Raw genomic sequence first — 24,394 nt, forward strand, 5'->3', positions numbered from 1 at the left:
TAAATACAAATTCAACTAGCACACTGTGTAGACCAATCTGAGCAAGTTATTCGTTTATATGCACAATGTATGATGACTTGTCGTCCTCGTCAGACTGAAGACTTGTTCGCTGCGGCTCTCTGTGCATTTTTTTTAGATAAGTGGTGAAAAGTGATTTGCAATAATCAAATTATAAAAGTTATGCAAGAAGAAAACAATGTGGTGTTGCATAAAGTAAGGGATTTGGAAACACAAGTAGACCACTTTGAACAAGCTGTAGTGGAAAATTCGAGTTATGATGCATGTGAATGTTGTATCGTCAGTAACCAGTACCACGTAGGGAGCATTATTCTGCTAGAAAAAGTTGGCAATAGTGGTTATGTAGGTTACTGCGAGAGGCAGCCACAAGAGACTGTTTTCTCCAACAACAAGCTGCCTGAGGGACTCGCCCCCTCATATTGGCATCGCCACTGCCATACCCCACACAAATAGGAGGCCACTGCAAGGAGCCTTTTGTCTCCTGAGTTCAGAAACCAGTGTGAGTCTCTAGAGTCTTCAGTCAATGGTCTACGTCTGAAGTCTGCTTATCTCATATAGAGTAAAAGTGTAACAGGCTTGGGCCTCTTTTTGTTATCAGACAGTGATTAAGTTCAAACAGGACTTCTTGTTTCAAATTGTTAACAAAACAACCTTATCCCCTTCAAAATACTCTCCATTACAACTAATACCTCTGACTTACCGCTACTTTCATGTTCGAAACTTTTTTGCAGTCATCTTTAAAAATAGCTGTCATGCACACATGGCAGGCTGTTTGTTAAAAACCTACAAATATAGTAACAAGGCAGTTATTAACAGAAAGCTGGGTAAAAAAGGACAGTAAAAAAAGTGAAAGTGATAACAAGATACGGGATGCTGTAAATATCACCAATCTCCGAATAAACCTGGTCTAAAAATTTGACTTTAACAACCATCAATGAAGTGGTGTGGGCCTGCAGCTACAAAAAAAAATTTAACATTACACATGTGGCAAATACAAACATAGGTAAAGATGTTATATTCTGCACTATACTTGGGTGAAGTGAATGTCATCTCTCCTAACAGACATGTTGGCTATGGATGACAAGTCAAAACTGTGTGTTGGACTAGAAAATTAACACACTTTTTGTGAATAGTGCACTACATATCACATTATCAAGTCTCATGGACCTTCTCACAGCTTCAGCTGGTCACTGGCTTCCCCTCATACCTGCCAAACTTTTCACAGCCTCTCTCACAAAGATATTATATTTGTGGTATAATCCAATTTATTTTATCGGCCACTTCTTGTCGCCAGGCTTGAGGGGGGAAAAGTTTTGCTGAAAACATCTAGGAAACAGTCTAGAAACGTTTTGAATTTTTTCCCCCCATTACTATTAAAATACTAAATAGAAGAAGTTAACTATGCTGTGATATTAAGTCATTACCTAATATGAACCTATGGGTTACTAAATAAGATTTCTGAAGGTGTACAACAAGAACCACAAGGCAATGTGAAAGGTCAGTAACTTTACACACAATTGTGTGCACGCTGCTTGCATAGGCAGGTATCAAGAGTCAGATCCCAACGCTTATAGATATTTTAACGTTATAGATGTAATTATTTATGTACTTTTGTACTGAATGCAAGACAGTATGGGTTTGAGTGTAGACTTTAAACAAGTATACCCATGACCGGAGGAAACATAGGGGGAGAAAAAAAGAAAGACTTGACAACTAATTTACTTAATATTTAAACTATTTACTGAAATTAATGGTTTTAGCTAATTGCCATAAAGTATTTATTACACCTGTTAACATCAATTACATGAATTATGAATGAAAACACAGAACACTAGTATAATATTGCACAATATTTTGGTTTTTGGCTGTTATGCCATCATCAGATATGAAGATAAATATGTGGTGCAGTCAAATTTTTGTAGGATCAAAGATTTTAGACTAGTGTAGCTATAGTGAATCTGGATTTCCAAAGGTGAAAATAGCTAAAGTTTGATTTACGAATAAATAAAGACATTACTTCAGTGAAAATGTGATGTAAGATTATTGAACTAAGGTAAAATATATGACACATTAACTGATGAACTATACAACAAATTATGACAATTGTTCTTGGAAGAAAATAAACTGAATGATAAACTTTTGTGACACGTTCCAAGGGAGTGGTAGAACAAGGTAAGATTATCTTTAACTGGTCCTAAATTACAAATACATAACATACACTAGTGACAGTAAGCAGGTAAGAGAAGCAGCTGTGATAATATAATTTCTCTTGCCTTCTAACTGAAGAAGGAGTAAGTGGAGCATATGAGTAAGGGGGGAAATTTACAACATGGCCCAGATGGTATTATACAGACAGCAGCGTCAAGTAAGGGAACTGCACCTGATCATTTAGCACTAAGCTTGAAAAATGGTCATATTGCACCCCAGCATGAACACTGGCAGCTCAAAAACACAAAACATGAGAAACTCAACTTAAAGAATTAATTCCATTAAAACTTATACCGAAATGGGATAAGCATCCTTTAAATTTCTAGGAAGTATTGTTGGCAGTAAATTTCATTATATTTTATGTGCATGTTGGATCACTTCATACATAATTTTCATTAACTAAATAAAATCACCCTTTTTCTTGCTAGGGTGTGATATGTTTATTAATTTGTATCATACCAAGGTAGTCCATCTTTTTTCCTTTGCGGGTGTGATGTGCTAATTCATATTGCATCTTTTAACAATGGCCTCCTTTAAGCAGATGGAATGCAAAAGAAGGAACAATTTTCATCTCTGATAACAGAGATAATCTGTATATGCACTAATTTTAAATCTTTGACCCAACAAAAATTTCACTGTTTCACAAATTTATTTTTGTACCCAATGATGACTTAACAAGCAAGAACTGTTTTGTGAAATAAATAAAAAATATAGTAGGATATTACTCCAGTGACGAGCCCTTTCATTCATACTGTGTAAAATATTCTACAAAGAACCAAAGGAACATTTGATCAGTGAAATTACGTAAACAGATGGTTAGCAGGATTTTAATAAAACGTGGATCTCACCTCTTTTCATTGTGCAGAGGCAACTTCTGCGTCATAAGAGTGGAACTAACATTTGAACTTTGGATACGACATAAGTCTTCTTTCACTTTTCGAGGCTTACCGGCTCGAGTTTTTTTAAGTTTTGTTCCTGTAACATTGATTATTTTCCTCACAAATGATATCTGAGTGTCCATAACACAAATTATGCAGGGTGAACCCTAACTCCATTGACAAAATTTCAGAGTTTGTTCAGAGAGATTTTTTCAAGTATTTTGGTATAAGAGACATTTTGCCTCAAGTGGCTCATTATGAAGTAATCCTGTAATTACGATTTATTGATCTGTTACCATAATTACCTTTGTTCCTATAAAAATATTGTCACAACAGTGGAGGGAAAGCCTGTAATATACAATCACCAAATCTGCAACAGAGCAGAGTAACACAATCACCCTCAGATGAAACATATTTATCACAGCACATTTAATCTGTAAGTGTACAGAACTGTAAATTACAAATGCAGACCTGTTCCCTTACCAGTGTTGTTCAAAATGTCTTCCATCATGATCATGGCAGAACGCAAAGTGGCACCACTGGCCGTCTTATATGCTCAAGAATCACTAGAGTTTGGCATATTATTACTGTGGCTGTGATAGGATGAAGTCCAAGGTACATATCACCTGGAGTTTTGTAATCTGGGCTCTTCACATGGCCCCAGAAGAACCAGTCCATTGCTGTCATGTCTGCTGATTGAACAGGTCATGGAACATGGCCACCAAAAACAGTCCACTGTTGCCAAAAGAAATGCAATTACTCTAATGAGCCACCAGAGACCAAGGGTTCCTTAGAGCAAAACACTCAGCAAAAATCCATGAACAACCTCTGAAATGTTACCAGTGGTGTCTGGATTCAATCTGTAGTAATAGTAGCTGAGGATAAAACATCAATACATATTAATTATTCTAACAAACAACTTTAACTTACGAAGTTTAACGAGACCTATGCTGCTGCTGAACAGTTTCATAAATTAAAATGTGATCTTACACTGTAACACAGGGAGATACCATAAAGCAAAATGTGTGGCAACACCGAGAGATACTTGACTGAGTATTAACTTGTCTCTGGAATTTATCTTTAAGACATTCCATTACATTGTAAAATTTTGGTTTTTCAATGTGATTAACCTTTTCAAATAATGCATATATTTTCTTTCTTTGTTATGGTGAAAGCGTAGCTATTGTACAATAGCTTGTCTACAGTTACAGTAGTCATACTCCACATACAAACGGACAAATGTTAATAGACTCATGAGAGTAAGTTAGTATACTGCTCCCAAAAGTAACAAATTATGAACTGACTCTTGTGGTAACCAAGTGGAATAACTGTCATATTTAATATAAAAACTGAGCAGTTTGAACATTGCTATCTCCATATGCAAACCAGCTCACTGACCTCAACCTGATAATACCTTAGAATTTGAGGCGGAAGGGAAACTACAGTGCAGTTGTGGAGATAAAGACTTTACAGAAACCTGAACTTCTAGACTGCTGTTTTAAGACTTAACCACATGCACTAGTATTTAGTATATAAGATAAATAATTTTTTTTATTCTTAACTATCTGCATGTTACCTATTCAGTGCTATTTGGTAATTAGAAATGAAGAGTCCTCCACATTCAGATCCAAAAATTGAACACAATCAGCAGAAGAGAGATAAAAATGAATCATAGAAAGGATGGACAAACTAAATGTTAAGAGTAACTCCATGTTGCTCATGCTGCTGTGTCCTAGTTCAAAAGTACTATAAAGTAGGACAGTTCTGGTCCTGTCCTGAGGAAAGCCATTCTTATACCCTCCCTAATTGGTGTGGAAAAATTGGAACAAACATAAATCTGATATGGTAGGCTAATATTTCAAGCTATATTTGCTCCCCTAAATAAGAGTCCAGTGTCTTACCAACTGTGCTACATTGCTTGGCAGTGGGGTTACAGATAACACCAAACAATGGATGAGATGCTGTTTATAATATTTAAGGCAAACATTTAAAAATTTAAGACAAATTCTCAAAACAATTTTCATGGGGGGGGGGAGAGAACATATGTCACCCTATTGACAAGTGTGACAATACTAGGCACAGCTTTCTTGTAAATGCGACCAACAGATAATATGCACCAACTTGGTCATAAATATATTTTAAGTTGTTGTATGCTAAAGAATACACCTATGGTTGTAGGAAAACGTTACTTCACACACTGAGTGCAGAACGGGCCCAACAGAGTAAGGAGAATGTCCGTCCTCTTTCATGACCCAGAACACAACATGTATTGTATTTTAATCGGCTATCTTGTTTTTACTAAATAGATGAGTTCATTGTTAGTGCACATCTATTTGACCTATCACGACAACTGTGTATTTTTCGAAGATATTTAACAGCTTTAATCCAAACAATTGTGGTAAATTGTCATAATATGGGGCCTTAACTAGATTTTGCCTGATGTAATCGCAGACAAATGTAAAGTTATGATTTAGGTGACAAAGTCAGAACAGTATCCAATCAATGTGAAATTCAAGCTGGGTGCTTTGCCTACAAAATCACCTTTGAGACAACATCAGAAACTGCCGAGAACAGGTAACCACATGATGCCATTACACTGCAACTGCAGCAGCAGCAGCAGCAACCCCAGTGTCAAGTAATCAACAACTGACAAGTGGGGGTGTTAGCCACACGCCAACAGCAAAAGCAATGCTCTGGCTTCATATGCCTTCAGTGGATCAGCAGGACGCTTAATGTTATGTAGTAGTGGCTTGTTTTTGAAACATTGGTTTTTAGGCTTATGATGTGTTTATCAAGAGTATAAAAATGAATAATTCAGATGGTATTTGTCATAACAGTCACCTGTGGTGGTGAGTCTTTATTTAGTGTAATTAGTGTTTATCCAGTTACAAGGGAATCTTCCAATCCAACACTTCGAAACTTACCCTGAAATTTTTCATGGAGGAAGAATACACCAACAGGAATGCACTGTCAATGCTTTAGCTGCTAAAACACGCTGCAAGTATTTTTTTAAAATAACTGTTAAGGTAACCCATTTCTGCTACATGAAGAACCACTTGGAACAGTGGTTTATACAGCCCTTCTTGCCCAGTATGTGAATACACAAATGCAGCAGTGACCAAGAGGATATGGCACCACCTATCACGAAGTTCAAAGTGCACACAAGTGAATTTTAAGCACTTAAACTATACCAAAAATTTCTGAAATTATATATATCACCACAAAAATGTGAAGTGTATTGTATGACAAAAAGAAAAATTCATTACACCAGGCACACCTCATAAAATAAAAGTTAATGGAATCAGGCACTTCACCGTAATTAATAGTTTTATTTACACAGAAGTGGAATGGAGTAAGAAATGGTAATGGCCATCATTCTGCATATTGTGCTGCATACCATGCATACTTGATCAAAGTCATAAAATGTGGTAATGCAAACTGACAATGCAGAAATTACTGAAGGTATCACACTATTAGTTCCAGGTGAAATCTGGATTATATGAATTTTGTCATTTCCCTAATGACAGGCATTATTATGTCCAGGCCAAGAGACCAACATAAGCAATGCATATTTTCTGCAAATGGCAAGCCAATGTTTTGGACTTAACAATAAACATTATTCTCTCCCATTTTTCCAGATTTTGCTCTGTCAATTGCAAGACTTTTGCAAGTAAACAGTCTTTTTTTACATTTCTGATCCTAGTTTGGCTTGATGTTCTTGAATACTGAGATAAAGCTATGGGAACAGTAATCCACTGACATTTATTGTTAGTATTGTTGTATACAAATGTGTCATAGTACTCATAAACTGCATAAGCGACTTCTTCTCCCCCCTCCCACCCCCAAAAATAGTAATGAGGTCCAAGTCAGCTAGACACTGTAAAAGTCATGAATGCCATGGAGCTGAATTTATTTGAAATGAAGAAAGAATGGTAAGACAAAATTCCACTTTCATTGTGACTTTGCTTTTTTTATCAACATGACCAGTTTTGGAAAAAAAAAATATTACCATCTTCAAGTGTACAAATTAACTGAAACAAGGGAGGAAATGAGGTACAAGTCTGTGTAGTATACACAGAACTGAAAAAAAAAATTAACTATCATTGGTAATTCACTTACAAGCATAGCTGAAAGAGTGCAATTGGTTTGGTATGTTTAGAAAAGAGGGAAATGATTTGTGTGGAGACCTTTAACTCTATGCGAGTGAAAAACAGGGCAAAAGTCGAAAGAACTAAAACCAAACAATGGAAAGAGGAACTCACATAGTCAGCTGCAAGGTGGACACATCCTGAATATTTGAAAGGAAACCGAAATCTTGGAAAGTTCACACCCATGCCCGTTATGCTCTCTTAATGAGCAAATCATGTTAAAGCACTAGGTTCTGTTGAACAATTACAACTTCCTGAAATAACATTGTAGTGCCACCCTATTTTTCTCAGATCTCTTCTCAGGTTTCTTGCATCTTGCTTATTGGAGCTATCATTTTCACAGGTTTTAAAGTTTTCCTACCCCTGTTTACAACCAGAAAAACCAATAAATGCTAATTAACAATCACATACGTAAGTTAAAAATATATATGTCATTATTTAAATGCAGAGCGATTTAAAAAGTACAAAGACCATTTTTAGACTTACAGAACACACGCAAGTGATTTATAAGGTCTAATTAAAACCGCAAGAGACACAAACAGGAAAAGACAAATGTATGGACAATTGTCTGATGCATCTCTGTTACAGGGCTAACCTAGAGAACAGAAACTTTTCAAGCAAAAACCCCTTTAGCTTACTTTTAAATAATTGATTATTGCCTCATAGGAACTTAATATTAGTTGGAAATGAATTGAAGATTTTTTTGCTAATATACAAAATCTGATCAAAAGTATCCGTACACCTGGCTGAAAATGACTTACAAGATCGTGGCACCCTAAATCAGTAATGCTGGAATTCAATATGGCGTTGGCCTCTCCACTGCCTCCGAATTTTACTGTTGACATTACACATGCTGGCAGATGATGTTCAGCGGGCATTCGCCATACTCTCACGCTGCCATCGGATCGTCACATTGTGTACCATGATTCGTCACTCCACACGACGTTTTTCCACTGTTCAATAGTCCAATGTTTACGCTTCTTACACCAAGTGAGGCATCGTTTGGCACTTACTGGCATGATGTATGGCTTATGAGCAGCTTCTCGACCATGAAATCCAAGTTTTCTCATCTCCTGCCTAACTGTCATAGTACTTGCAGTGGATCCTGATGCAGTTTGGAATTCCTGTGTGATGGTCTGGATAGGTGTCTGCGTATTACACGTTACAACCCTCTCCAACTGTCGGTGGCCTCAGTCAACAGTCAACAGTCAAGATCAGCCTGTATGCTTTTGTGCTGTATGTGTCCGTTCACATTTCCACTTCACAATCACATCGGAAACAGTGGACCTAGGGATGTTTAGGAGTGTGGAAATCTTGCGTACAGACATACGACACAAGTGACACCCAATCACCTGACCATGTTCGAAGTCTGCGAGTTCCCCAGAGCGCCCCATTCTGCTCTCTCACAATGTCTAATGACTCTTGAGGTCGCTGATATGGAGTACCTGGCAGTAGGCAGCAGCACAATGCACCTAATCTGAAAAACCTATGTTTTTGGTGGTGTCCGGATACTTTTGTTCACCTAGTATACATAGTCCACTCACAAAGTGACCACCTCTCAAAAGCCTGAATAACCACCTTTTGCAGCACGGACCACTGACGGGCGTACAGGAATACATCATTGAGGTTCTGGAAGGTACTAACAGGGATGTGGTGCCACAATGACTCCAGTACCATGGCCACATATGCTAAGTTTCTCAGTTGAGGCGGTCCCACACATTCTTGATCGGGTTTCAATCTCGGGAGTTTGGTGGCCAGGGGAGCACGGTACACTCATCCTAGTGCTCTTTGAACCATGCATGTATCTGCTAGTGGTTTGACACATTGCACTATCCACCTGGTAGAATTTATCATGCTGAGAAGAAAATGAACTAAATGTAGGGGTGGACATGGTCCCCTAGGAGTAGGTGCATGCTCTTGTTGATCTACTGTGCCTTCCAGAATGATGGCATCAGCCAGGAAATGCCACAAAGACATTCCCCAGACCATAACATTTCCTCCTCCAGCCTGGAACCTTCCAACAATTGTTGCAGGGACATACACGCCAATGCCCACAAGTCTGATGGAGCATAAACTGTGATTCATCTAACAAGTCCACCTGTTGCCATTTAATCGATGTCCAGTTTTGGTATTGGCATACAAATTACAGCCTTTGTCACTGACAAACAGCAGTCAGCATGGATGCATAAACAAGGTGCCTGCTGAGTAGGCCCATATGCAGCTGAACGGTCATTGAGGAGAGAGTGTTGGTAGCACCTTGGTTCATCTGGGTGGTCAGTTGCTCAACAGTTGCATGTCTATTTGCAACCCCTACGTCTCCACAGCTGTTGTTCACCCCATCATCTATGGCCCATGGTTCACCAAAGTTGCCTCGGCACTGGTTTTCGATAGGCCATTTTATCATGTTCTATGCTTTAAACATGGTGGCACATCAGTCATTCACAAACTTGGCCATTTCACGAGTGCCTGCAACCTGGGCCTGAGTGCTAATGATCATACCCTTTTGGACATCAAATATATCACCATGTTTGCACATTATGATGACCATATTGTCTTCCACATCCCCGACATGCTTTATACACCCTCCACTACTAATGCTACCAACTGCTGTCTGTTAGTGATTATTGCACATTGATGTCTAACACAGGCAGTGTTCACAATGTGTCTGGACCATGTATTTAACATCTTTTTGCACCAAAGAACAATTCTTCAGGTCAAAATTTCCTTCTTGTGTTGTGATGTTGGTAAACCTTATCTGTTTCACAATGACTAGGTTTGTGGAGCATAGATGTCATGGTTAGAGAGAGATTGTGAGGCAGTGGTTAATATCCCTACATACTTAAAAAGATTACAATGTGAGGTTCTTGGAAGCACCCCATACACAACTCTGACAACCTTTTACTGAATGGAAAAGATACTTTTCAAAAGCAGCAAACTGCCCCCAGATGATGGTTCTGTAACCCATCAGCAAATGGAAGTAGCCAAAATATGCAGATTTGGAGACACTGATGTCACTGATTTTGGAGATTATCCAGATGGTAAATCATGCTGAGTTAACCCTTTTCAAGGTTTGGAGGATGTGGTGTTTCCTGTTAAGAATGGTGCATGGGTGCCTTGGAATTTCAAACAGTATGCCCTCTGTATCTGCTGGCTCTGACATGCAATATTAAACTTCTGTGGGCTTTTGTGATAAGAGTGAAACAATGTAATTGTTTTTGCCAAGGTCCATTGCTAGCAAATTTACGTGACCCGGTTCAGAACACGTGAAAATAACTGGTTGGCATTAAACATTGAGTCAGTGGATGTTTTACTGTCTGTCACAATGGTTGCGTTATCTGCAGAAATGGTGAACTTGCTTGCTTTGTTGGAGGACAGAGGTAATTTGTTTACATGAGGGGGGGACCCAAAAGTAATGGGAATTGGCTTCAGTGGGCACGGAGAGTGGGGGAACCCACTGTTTGACCAGGTGTCCGTTACGGTCACGCCACACGAGTCAGTGTGCTAAGTTGTGTCACTGAGTGCATGGATTCACCCATGACAGTTTTTTTAGTAAGACAACTTTTTTGAGTTCAGTGAAAACATGATAGCAACTTGTTGAAATTTTGTTTCCTTTTTGAGAAATTGGTTGCGGAAACTATGGTAATGCTTAAGACTGCTTATGGGGTTGCTGCACTAAGTAAAACCAGAGTCAGAGGTTTTCATGTTTTAAAAATGGACAAATTTCAATTTAAGACCAAGCTCACTCAGGATGACCCTCAACTTCTACAAGTGACAAAAATATCAACAAAATCAATGCCCTTGTTCGTGAGGACCATAGATGAACCATTTATCAACTCTGCGAGAAGCGTGGAATATCATGGAGTTCAATTTAGAGGATTTTACCATAAGATTCGCACGAGTAGGATTGCAGCCAAATTTATCGCTTGCCTTCTCAGTCGAGCAAAGGGAGCGATGACTTCAGCCATGTTTTCAGCTTCAAAATCAGCTTAAAGACGACCCTGAATTTTTTTCCCAAGGTGATTACTGGTGATGAATCGTGGTGCTGTGGATACAACCCTGAAACAAAGCAGCAATCAAGCCAGCGGAAGACAAGTGGCTCTCATTGTCTCAGAAAAGCTCACCAAGTGAATTCAAACATCAAGACGATGTTCATTTGTTTCTTCGATTGCAGAGGTGTTGTGCACGTGGAGTTCATTCCCTGGGTCAAACTGTCAACCAGGGGTTCTAGTTGGAGGTTTTGGAAAGACTGCGGGAGAATATCTGGAAGAAAAGGGCAGACCTTTGGCACACAGGCCATAATGACAACTTGCCGGCCCGCATCGCCCTTTCCATAAAGCAGTTTTTGACGAAAAACTGGCATGACACTGATTGTCCAACGGCCCCACCCCTCCTACTCACCGGATCTTGCCCCCTGTGATTCCTTTTTGTTCCCCAGATTCAAAAGGGGTATGAAAGGAAAGTGCTTTGCCACTGTGGAGGAGATAAAACAACTATCACTGGAAGGCATAAAGAAATCTCGATAAGTGAATTTAAAATCTGTTTTGAACAATGGAAGGATTGTTTGAAGAAGTGTGTTGAGGTCAATGGAGAATACTTTGAATGTGATCAAAATTTGGTGTAAAAATATTAAGAAATAAAGACATTATGATTTCCCTTTCCCTCTGCCTCTGTGAGCAACACATTTCAACAAATTAAATAGATCACATCACCACACCCTTTCAGGACACTCATACTTTCGGAATAACAACAACCACTTCTTCATTTGTGTAGCCTGTTGTGTAATTACACCAACTGCGACATGGTCACGTATACAAACAGTGATCCAACACTGTCAAATGTTTTTTATTTCAGTCTTTGATCACATTATGAATTCTTTAGATGATCGGTTTCAGTCTGTAATGACCATCCTCAGATCTTTTTTACACAATGTCCTAATCACTTTAGGACATGGTGTAAAAAAGATCTGAGGATGGTCATTACGGACTGAAACCGGTCATCGTGTAAAGAATTCATATTGTGATCAAAGACTAAAATAAAAAACATTTGTTGTGTAATTAGTTTATTGAGGCTCAGTGTGTACGCAACCACTGAAATGCTTTTTCTCGTCACGACGAGCCAATTAAAATATTGTTATTTGTGAGTGCTAGCCTGCAGTGGAAATGTGATGTCCACGTGTACATAATATAATGACTCTTATTACATCCCTATTCAAGTAATGATAAGAAAACGTATGTACTTCAGATCTTGGACGCTTTTTACAAGGATGACTAAGGGGATCATAGCTGTGGAAATTACGCCTTTTCCACTTTTTGTAACAAATCTTAGAGATACGTCAGCTTAACAGGCAGCAAGTTGATAACCTTGTTTTACTTTCCTGCCTTGCTTCTAGATCACATAGTTTTATAATATTCCTTACTTCCTTATTCACTACCCTCACGATGAATCATCTGTCCCTTCTAATGATCTTAAAACTTTGTGGAGGCAGAAGATATTATCCCAGTGACTAACGGCTCATCAATTATTGAACTGCGCATTGTTCTTGACAAAATACACAAAACAAAAAACTATACAGATATATGTATTGAAAACTATTATGTACTAATGAAACATGCTGAAGTGAGCATATGGCAGGACTGCCTTTCCACTCCCCACCTCACCCTCCCAAAGTGCTCACATGTTGCGAGATACTGTGCCACAACCACAATGCCACGTGACATGCTGCAGGCATGTGTTGCGTCGCATCCCAATTTGCACGGTCCTAGTCAAAACTGTGAAGTTACAAAAATGCAAGTAGTGCTGTGCCATGCCACATGCGCTATATACACCTCAATTTGAGCTTAGCGGAATGAGCAACTCTGAATTTACAGTACGAGAAAACAGTGTAAAAGTTACAAAGTCTTATTAGGTAAAAATTGTGACTTCATTTAAACTGTGCTAACAGTCTGCTGACAACTATGGGTAGTGGGATCAGCCTGAGTTATGTGTAGAAAAGACAGCTTGTACAGTTAATATGAGGATTAAAGGGGCTGAAGGAATAAAACAAAGAAGGAGCAACACTCTGTTAGAGAAATATTGTGATTTATTCTCCGACACTCCATGGAAGGTTCAGAATTTTGAATGTATTTTGAACATAAAGCCATAGATACACAAACCTTATCCACTTCAGTAGCAATTTTTGTTATGGCTTCAGATTGTGTGTTATGAAAGCAGTTAATAAATTAACTGAATGTGATGCAATTTAATACACAGCCTCTGAAAACGTTGTAGCAGAGTATCCAGCATTTCCATCTGAGAAAGATATGGGCTGGTTATGCGAACAATGAAGGAAAGTGCTGCAAAGAGAAGGAAACACGTAACAAGAAGATAAAAGATTTAATTTTATATTGGGGACATAGTATTAGCTATAACTAAAGTCAAGCAGCTTGGATAAAGACATGAATATTTTTTTCAAACTTTGTCATGGCTCTTTTGAAATAGTGGAATACCTCAACACAACGGCTGTAGATTAATTTATCCTCAGTCAAAGATATTGTTATGTCAGAGAAACATTTATAATTTGACAGTGTATAAAAGCTGAGTAATAGTTGAAATACTTGAGTATTGATGGAGTGGATATGGATAATAATTAACAATTGTCTTATTTACATGCAGCTTGATTTTTTAAAAATTTTATTAAGGGATACTGTTTCATAGCATTTGGGAATGTTTACTGAAGAAATCTGGAGGACAGGTGCATTTATTGTTTTCATAATTTTAAGGGCGACTTATTTTTTAATAGTCTAGAGGTATAAAAGGTCTGCTGACGAAAGTGTAGCGAGATTAGAATATGAGGTTTCTACACAATCATATATGAGGTATTGGGGGGAAGGGGGGTGGGGGTGGGGGGGGGGGGGGGGCGGTAGCGGATGTAAAATTCTTTTGTTGCCATGAAAAATTGGCAATGTTTACCATTTGGATATGGGAGATAGCATGCTTGCCCATCTGCGTATTTTTGGCTATTTTAATTAATACGGAGTGTTTATTTGCAATAACTTGTGTTAAATTTTAACTAATTGTTCCATGTATTGTTATCATGTGAATTGGAAGTGGATAAACAATAAGGTGAAAAAAGTCATGGGATGCCACCCAATATCATGCTGGAACTCCCTTTGCCCAGTGTAGTGCAGCAACTCTGTGTGGCATGGACTCAACAAGTCGTTGCAAGGCCTTGCAGAAATAGGGAACCATGGTGCTCTATAGCTGTACATAGGTGTGAAGTGTTGCCAGTACAGGACATTGTGCAAGAACTGACCTTGTGATTATGTCTCATAAATGTTCGACGGGATTCATTTTGGATGATTTGGGTGGCCAAGTCATTAGCTCACACTCTCCAGATTATTCGTCAAACCGATCGCGAATAATATTAGCCTGGTGACATGGCGCATAGTCATCCATAAAAATTCCATTGTTGTTTGAGAATGTAAAGTCCATGAATGACTGCAAATGGTCTCCAGGTAACTGGACATAACCATTTCCAGTCAATGGTCCATTCAGTTGGAGCAGAGGAAGCAGCCCATTTCATGCAAACACAGTCCACACCATTATGGAGCCACCACTAGCTTGCACAGTGCCTTGTTCACAATTTGCATCCACAGCTTGGTGGGGTCTGTGCTGCACTCAAACCCTAACATCAGCTCTTACCAACCAAAATCAGGACTCTGCTGACCAGGCCACTGTTCTCCAGTTGTCTGGGGTCCAACCGATATGGTCACGAGCCCAAGAAGAACTCTGCAGGTGATCTCTTGCTGTTAGCTAAGGCACTCAGGTCTATTGTATGATTCTATAGCCAATTAACACCAAATTTCACCACACTGTCCTATTGGATACATTTGTCCTAAGTATCACATTGATTTCTATGGTTATTTCACATAGTGTTGCTTGTCTGTTAGCACTGACAACTCCATGCAAGCACCGCTGCTCTCTGTTGTTAAGTGAAGGCCACTGGCCACTGCGTTTTCTGTGGTGAGAGGTAATGCCTGAAATTCCGTATTCTTGGCACATTCTTTATACTGTGGATCTCCAAATATTGAATACCCTAATGATTTTCGAAATCGTATGTCCCACACATACAACTCCAACTACCATTCTGCATTCAAAGTCTGTTAACTCTTGTCATGCAGCCATAATCACATCGGAAATCTTTTCACAAGAATCATCAGAGTACAAATGACAGCTGTGCCAATGTGTACATGATACTACCACCATCTGCAGACATGCATATCACTATACCATTACTTGTCACCTCAGTCTATTACACCACATGCATAATCCTGATATAAGACAATAATGATAATGATGAAGACGGACTGTATTTAGTTTGTGGTGTGCTCAATTGCATGGTTATCAGTACCCATACAAATTTCCGATCGTTTCAGTGTCCAGTCCTCCTGCGTAGTTGAATGATGATGAAATGAAGAGGACAACATGAACATCCAGGCTCTGGGCAGAGAAAATCCCCGACCCCACTGGGAGTGGATCCTGGGACCATGTGATCCAGAGGCAGCAATGCTAGCCACTAGACCACATGCTAAGGCATTGACTTGAGCATTCAGTCTTTTTAATTGGATGCACAGCTCTTCAAACATCTTTTACAGTCTGTGGTGTTTTTTTTCCCCTATTGCAGCTTGTTTCAAAATGACTGAAGCCTACGTGGGCTAATTTGTGCTTTAAAAAAAAAAAAAAAAAAAAAAAAAAAAAAAAAAAAAAAAAAAAAAGCTGTTTCAAGTCAGAGCATCTAATGTCACTAAGGAGGTTCAGTCTTAGTGCAGGAGATGAGCAATTCAGCTCCTATGTTGGCAATTTCTTAGCTTTGTGAATGTATTCAGACTTTATGTGACTTGGTTTGCAGCATGCAAGTCTGCCTGGTTGCCATTCACCTCTCACCACCTCTCACCTCACCTCGTCACACACAGTGCAAATGGCCATAAATGTTGCCTGCTGCATGCTTTTGTATTTATTTCCAAGATTGCCTTATGTGATGAGGAAATAAAGAGTTTTTGTTGAACAATAATGGTTCAGAGCTACATGAAGAAATTTCCAATTTTGAACCCTGTGATGGTAAGCTACTTAGTTTCATTACATTTTTTCTCTAAGTGTACATATTGTTTATTGTATAACAGAAAGCTAATTTTTACAATATACATTATAGATGAAGAAGACATTTCTGATGAAGTTTCAGTAAGCCCTCAACATTAAACCACTGATGTTGCTGCTGTATCAGAGATCCCCCTGTTTGAACTCAACAGTCTGCCGCTTTCAGCTAGGTGGTGGACAGATGGATGACACTACCACTTCACAGACTCCAGTTATTGAAGAATCATACAGGTTTCAAATTCAGAACTATTGTGTGTTTTATTGTTTCACCTGCTTTTTTGATGAACTGCTGAAGATGGCAAAACAAGAAACCAACTTCTATGATAGAACAACAATTGCAAGCTAACTGAAAAAGCTAAACTGAAGCCTCAGTCAATTCAAGCACTGTGAAACCTGACTAACTGTGGAAGTGGTTTCTCATGTGCACCTCATTAGAAAATTGAAACTGATTGACTACTAGTCTACGAATTCTGCATTACAGATCTCATTTGCCAGAAAGTGTCTACCGAGAGATTGTTTTCTATCAGTGCTGAGAATGTTACATTGAGTAAGTAATGCAACTTATTTCAAAATATCAAGACAGGTATGATCCCGTTCACAAGGGAAGACCCACCTTTGATGGATTCACGATAAAAAGTGAAAGAGCGTCAAATCATGACAAAATTTCACTATAGCCGAAGGTATTGCCCCTTTTTGTGCAGATCTAGTTTTGAGACCTAAATGAAAAATGAGAAACAAATATGGGACAATTTTTTTAATTTTGTATCTGGCAGTAAGACAGATGCTAATAACAACATCTGGCATGTAGTAAACAGATTGAGTGAAAGTTTCCATGGTAAAGGCCATATTCTAAACATGGCTCATTTTACACTAGCCCTGATCTAAGGCAGAGGGGTACAGTACTGGAAAAAAACAGAAAATATCTAGTTGCCCAGATGCTGGAGAAATGAACTAGTGAAATGTAGACACACTAGAGATGTACCAATATTTCTTTTGACGATGAGATATAAAATGAGAGCATCCAGTGTTGATGTTAGAACAAAATTAAGACTGACAGAGAAGATTAAGCATGACTGTAGTTTGGATTATAATAAAAAAACAAGGCTGGTGTGCACCTTAGCAACCAGCTATGAAACTACTACCATTTTTGAGAGGAAGCGAAGTGGGCGAAGGAAGGTTTTTTTTTTTTTCTCCACATTTTAATGATGATTATCATAAATTCATGTGTTGTACATACACTGTGTACACCTACTACCAAATATTTTCAAATTCATTACTGAACTGGCTTTGGAGAACAAAGGGGGCCTGATAATTAAAATAGTTCACCTATAAACAGACTCAGTGGATGATTTTTCCTAACGGTATTTCTGCAACAGGAACGTCAAAAACTGCCTCAGAGGAGATGGAAAGTTTGTGTAAAATGGAGCTAGGTGAGCTCTGGGAAAGTGTCAAGGATGGATACCAGGCACTATTGTGAAGATTGTGATGTACAGCTTTGTTTTCCAAAATGCGCCAAAATTTTTCGAACTAAACCATATGTAACTAAGTAATTTTCAATGAAAAAAACATATTCTGAAAGAGTTTTATTTTTAGTATCAACAACTTCTAATCCTATCACCACATAGGGAATAAGGATTAATTTTTTTTGTTGTGAAGCAAAAATATTTTTATTTCAATAGTATAAAAAAAAATGTTACTAATTTAGTCTATGTTTCTTAGCAGTATTTGACAGAAAAAGGCCCACTTTCAAATGCAATAAACTGAAATTCTGTGTGGTAAAACCACCTACATAAAGTTTAGAAAAATTATGCTCAGTAGCAGTACCACAGCTGCACAGTCCTCAAAGTCTTAACTAGAGAATAGATTACAGTGTTTTGACAGCAAACTCACTCAGGAACTGAAGAATACATGAAGTTAGTGGGGCATTAGTGCTTTGTGAAAACTGATGGCAGTTTGATTGGAGTCTTCATTCCTCTGTTTATCTGTTGACTACATTCCTACTACAACTTGCTACTACAAACGTATATTTGCTGATAGCGATCTTTATGCCTCACTCCAATTGAGTCATAGATCATCAATATATCAGAAATCATGTCACTGTCAAATGTCGTCCCTTTATCAGATTCTCACATTCCATCTATTGGTATCCTCTTGGAAAATGTGATCTAGATTGCAACTGTGGTTAGTTATCTGTTAGAGACATGTAGGTTACTCAATAAATAAAACAAATAGATAATAATAAAACAAATAGATAATAATAAAACAAATAAATAATAATAAAACAAATAAATAATAATAAAAAAAATTAATGTATCACTAGCCACAGCACAGTTACTTTGTAGTTTAGAGACAGACTTTTACTTATTACTTTTTGCAGGTTAAACTTCCATCTCTCATTTGCTAATTTACATCAACTACATGTTCAATAACAGGGTTATGAAGTATACATACCAAAATCATAAGCAGCATTTAATGCTAATTTCTGCAAAACATTTCTTACACGAATTCGGCGAGTTGGTTGAGGCAACGGAGGCCTTTCATTTTTTGGCAAGGGTTCCAGTTGACTGTATTCAACTGTACACCTGAAATTAGAAAAATTCTAATTTCAGCATGGTTAAATGCAGCAAAACATTCACACACTCTTAAGTGTCTTGCAGATCATTTTATGTGGCAAATGGTTGAAATGCGTAACATGTGACTAACAAGGGAACATTCCCAGGTGTAAATAAACCATCCTGATGAAACTAGGCAGGAATGCAGACACGTCAAAGAAACACTACGTACTTTTTTGTTTTAGCACAATTTCACTTTTAAGAAAGAAAACTTTGTACAATACATGATATTTACATGATTGCCAATAAGAATTTGGGAATCATGTTGGATTTTTTATATTGTGTTGTCCATCATGTGTATTAGTTGAAGAAATTCTATTCAACTTATGTGCATGGTGTTGAAAAGGATGTTAGGATGTTTTGAGCATTCATTTACAAATGATCATTATTGTAATGAGTTATCTACTATTGTAAATTATCAAAATAGTGTGTGTTGGAGGGAGGGGGGCGTCGGCGGGGAGAGAGGTGGTGGGGGGGCGCGGGGGGAGATGTGGGGGGGGGGCGCGCCGGGAGAGAGGTGGTGGCGCCGGGAGAGAGGTGGTGGCGCCGGGAGAGAGGTGGTGGCGCCGGGAGAGAGGTGGTGGCGCCGGGAGAGAGGTGGTGGCGCCGGGAGAGAGGTGGTGGCGCCGGGAGAGAGGTGGTGGCGCCGGGAGAGAGGTGGTGGCGCCGGGAGAGAGGTGGTGGCGCCGGGAGAGAGGTGGTGGCGCCGGGAGAGAGGTGGGGGGGTGGGACCCCTGCAATGGAGGGGCTCTGGTGTCTACCAGGACACTGGCCACTGGACTCATCCTGAAAGCCCCTGTCACTAGGCAAACGCCACAGTGGTGCACTGGGTAGAGTAAACGCGCTGTCAAACGATAAACCAGAGCTAGAGCAGCGTTGAGCAATCTGCACCCCAGTTATTGTAGCTCAGGCAGCAGGGAGCATTGAGGTACTGCCAGCACTTCCACTTAAGCTGACGAAGGTGAGGAAGCCAACTCAATTGGGCGTCGAAAACCAGTCCTAAAAGTCGATATGTCTCCACTACAGTAAGTGGATCATCATTATGGTAAAGTTCTGATTCCCAAAAAACGGCACGACGCCGACAGAAATGCATGACACGTGACTGTGCGGCCGAAAACTGGAAACCGTGGGCTAGAGCCCATGAGTGCGCCTTGTGGATGGCGCCTTGCAGGCACCGCTCAGCAACACCAGTACTGATGGCGCAGTACGAAATGCAGAAGTTGTTTGCATACAGAAGCGGAGAGACGGACGGCCCTACAGCTGCTGCTAGACCGTTAATGGCCACTAAAAATAGAGACACTAAATACAGAGCCTTTTGGAACCCCATTATCTAGTATATGGGAAAGGAACTATTGGAGGCACCAACATGGATACGGAAAGTACGAAGCCACAGGAAATTTTGGATAAAAATCGGGACCCCCACTCTTATGATGTGGCAAGGATATACTGTCATCAGGTCATGTCACACGCTATTCGTAAATCAAAAACGAAGGCAACCAGGTGTTGCTGCCTGGAAAAAGCTTTTTTTTTTATGGCTTTAGGGCGCAAAAATGCTACAGTCATTAGCGCCCGGTCTGTGACTTACGAAAAGCTAAAAAAACGAAACTGGAAACCAGCAGCAATGGGAGCAAAATTCAAAAAAGTGGGGAAACCAAAAACAGAAGAAAAGCTTAAAAAACCACTACAGAAGGGGGTTTTTTGTCCCCAAAAAGAGCTTCAAATTACTGACGTCATCTCACTGGCACTAATGAACTCGAGAACGCGATCGACTGATCGCGTGTCATCTGCTAAAATGGAAGAAATATCAGGCGACAGCTGTAGATGGGCGCATAACGGAGTAAAATAGGTGCACTCAACTAAGAGGTGTCCCACCGTCCATAGTTGAGAGCAGTGGGGACAGAGTGGGGGAGGATCACCGCTTAAAAGATGTCGATGGCTAAAAAGACAGTGCTCTATCCAGAGTCTAGTTAAAATTACCTCCTCCCGACGACGAGTTCGGGAGGAAGAGGTCAAAGCACAGGGAAGAGCTTTCACGTCACGCAATTTATTATTGAGAAGTGTCGACCAATGTGCGTGCCATAAAAGAGCAACACGACGACATAAAACACTCCATAGATCGGTGAAGGGAATCATGCGAATAGCTGGCCGAAGAAGAGAGACTGCAGCCTTGGCCGCTATATCGGCCACCTCATTTCCACAGATATCAACATGTCCTGGGATCCAGAGGAATGCCACAGAGATGCCCCAAGTGGAGCAAGTGGAGGCAGTCCTGAATCCGGTGGACCAGAGGATGGACAGGGTAGAGAGCTTTGAGACTGAGGAGATAGCTGAGAGAGTCTGAGCAGATAACATACTGTATCCACCGATGGCGACGGTTGTATTGGACAGCCTGGAGAACAGCGTAAAGCTCCGCAGTGTAAACCGAACACTGGTCGGTGCGCAGAGAGCAGCAAATGCCCGACGATAAACAAGAGAAGGGGGTACCATCCTTGGGAAACTGACAAAGTAGGCAGGTCCGGGGCCTGAGCCAAGGCGGTGCTGTACCTCAAGTTGTCAAGAAAGTTTTAGGAAAGTGGAAGGAAAGAGAATGGAGCAGTTGATGGAAGCGGACTCCCGGTGGTAGTAGGGAGGAAGGGTGGCCAGCATACCCTAAATCCAAGGAGGCATCAAAAAAAATGTTATGGGCCAGATTTGCAGGCATGGAAGACAGATGGCTAGCATAACGACTCAGAAGGACAGCTCACCAATTGGACAGCGGACGTTCAGCAGTCTCAGCATAAAGGCTTTCCACAGGGCTGGTGTAGAAAGCTCCAGACACTAAACGTAATCCACGGTGGTGGATAGAGTCGAGACGCCAAAGAATAGATGGCCGAGCAGAGGAGTAAACCATGCTTGCATAGTCCAATTTCAAATGCACTAAGGCGCAATAGAGGCGGAGAAGGACCACTCGGTCCGCTCCTCAGGAAGTGCCATTCAGGACACTGAGGGTGCTGAGGGATCACAGACAGCGAGCCGAAAGATAGGAAACGTGGGAGGACTAGCACAGTTTTCTGTCAAGCATAAGACCCAAGAATTTAGTGATGTCCGCGAACGGAAGGTTGACAGGCCCTAGATGTAAGGAAGGCAGAAGAAACCCCATACGACGCCAAAAATTAACACAAACTGTCTTACTGGGAGAAAAGCGGAAGCCGGTTGAGAGCTGTAGAAGATCGTAAAATCGTCCACAAAGAGGGAGCCCGAGACATCAGGAAGGAGACAATCCATAACTGGATTTATGGCAATGGCAAACAGTAAAACACTTAGCACGGAGCCCTGGGGTACCCCGTTTTCTTGGGAGAAAGTACGGGAGAGAGTAGTGTTCACCCGCACTTGAAATGTGTGCTCTGCCATAAATTCACGAAGAAAAAGGGGCAGCCGACCTCGAAAGCCCCAAGAGAACAGTGTGCGGAGGATGCCTGTCCTCCAACAGGTATCGTATGCTCTCTCCAGATCAAAAAATATTGCTACTGTTTGGCGTTTCCGGAGAAAATTGTTCATGATATAAGTGGAGAAAGCAACAAGAGGGTCAACTGCAGAACAATGCTTTCGGAAACAGCATTGGGCAGGTGTTAAAAGACTGCGGGACTCCAGCCACCAGGCTAAACGGCAATTCACCATACGCTCCAAAACCTTACATACACTACGCGTGAGAGGAATGGGGGTGATATCTAGAGGGGAGATCAGCTCTTGAACATACAAGGTACCAGGGCGAATAAGAGCCACTGCCATCCTTAGCCTAACATTCCTCCCATGGTGTGGCCAGGGAGGAGAACGATTTGGGGTCGTACTTCTGTAGTTTGAACTGAGCCCATGAACGCTAGTGTCTGACCACCAGCAAAGGATGGATGATGTGCAATGCTTCATCACGTGTCATCCACCTTGATGCCACCAACTTCAACCAGGGAACCTCCCCACAGGCACCACCCAGCCGCAGCGAAGGCCATCTGGCAGGATGGCCATTGCCCAGAGTCCTGATTCCCTTTCTTCCCATTGCATTTGTGTGCAGAGAAGACAGTTCAAATGCCTATTTGTGTGATATAATTCGTCAAATTCTGTGTTTATAATCCGTACAGTAATGGTAAATAAAGGGCTGTAATATGAGCCATTTTCAGAAAGTAAGTTTACTGTGACCATAACACACTGTGGTAGTTTGTTTTTTGAGGGTTGGAAACAATGTGTGGTAAAGGAGGATCTCCTGTCTAGGGCAATCATCACAGGAACACAGTAGTATGTAAACTTACATTATTGTGTCCAGTTGCGGAAAGATGCTGGTAAGAAATCCCACTAGGTGCATGCTATGTGCTGTGATCTGCTTCCTACTCATGGAAGTAATAACACCTACCAAAACTTCTACATGGATCAAAACGGTTTATGATGAAGATGTTATGAACAGGATGCGTGTTTAAGTTGTGTAGGGAGTTTGGTCAAAGCAGAACAAATGTTCATGATGAACAGAGGAAGGGAGACCTTCCATTTCGACTGATTTATAGGTGCAAAAACTATCCGCAAAAACCACTGACTGACAGTGGATGAAATTTCTGCAATAGTTTCACAACTCTCTGGAACTTACACGGGACACTCACAGAAACATTGGGATACCAGAAACAGTGTGCAAGATGGTTCCCAAAATAGCTGATAAACCAGCACAGGAAAAAATTGAGTAAATAGCACCAGTGAGTTTCTTAAGGGACTTGAACTGGAAGAAGATTTTAGGAGCTCTATAAGGACTGGAGATGAAACATGGCTTGCTCATTACACACTTGAGACAAAAAGACAGTCCCTAAAGTGGTGTCACACCAATTCCCCATCTACCAAAAAATTAAAATCTCGAATTTCAGCCAAAAAACCATGGCCTCTGTTTTGAAGAAACACTATTCACGAATTTCTGTGGCACTAATTTTGGTGACACCAACAGCTAGTACTTGGACAGAATTTCTTTGCGTTTTGTGAAATCTCTTTCAATAATAATCTGCTACAGTAGTCATTTAAAGATTCACACAGAGCCATTTTGACAGCCAAATGTGTTATAAATGGTTCAAATGGCTCTGAGCACTATGGGACTAAACATCTGTGGTCATCAGTCCCCTAGAACATAGAACTACTTAAACCTAACTAACCTAAGGACATCACACACATCCATGCCCGAGGCAGGATTCGAACCTAATGTGTTGTAATTAGCATTTATCTATCTGTAGATATATGTTTTATTTTCACTTATTGTGCAGTATTCACCATTTCTTTAACAGTCTCCTTACAGTGACTGTATATCATAGCGAGTCCCTCCAATCAAGATCTTTAATATGTACACCATTCTCAGCGCTTTGTCAATTACCATCCTAAGCTTTATCCACAGTTCCCC

The 24,394-nt window shown here is 40.2% G+C and overlaps 1 protein-coding gene across 1 annotated transcript in view; it reads right to left on the reverse strand.

The window, feature by feature from the left end:
- Nucleotides 1-24,394, reverse strand: part of LOC126249443 (uncharacterized) — a 163,967-nt gene that overhangs the window by 30,279 nt on the left and 109,294 nt on the right. The window contains exons 8-9 of the mRNA XM_049951097.1: nucleotides 18,836-18,966; nucleotides 3,075-3,201 (exon numbers count right to left, since the gene is read on the reverse strand). Of these exons, the coding sequence (XP_049807054.1) occupies nucleotides 3,075-3,201; nucleotides 18,836-18,966 (258 nt within the window). The remainder of the gene's footprint in view (nucleotides 1-3,074; nucleotides 3,202-18,835; nucleotides 18,967-24,394) is intronic.

The sequence above is a fragment of the Schistocerca nitens genome, chromosome 3 (genome assembly GCF_023898315.1).
Source record: "Schistocerca nitens isolate TAMUIC-IGC-003100 chromosome 3, iqSchNite1.1, whole genome shotgun sequence".
NCBI lineage: Eukaryota > Metazoa > Arthropoda > Insecta > Orthoptera > Acrididae > Schistocerca > Schistocerca nitens.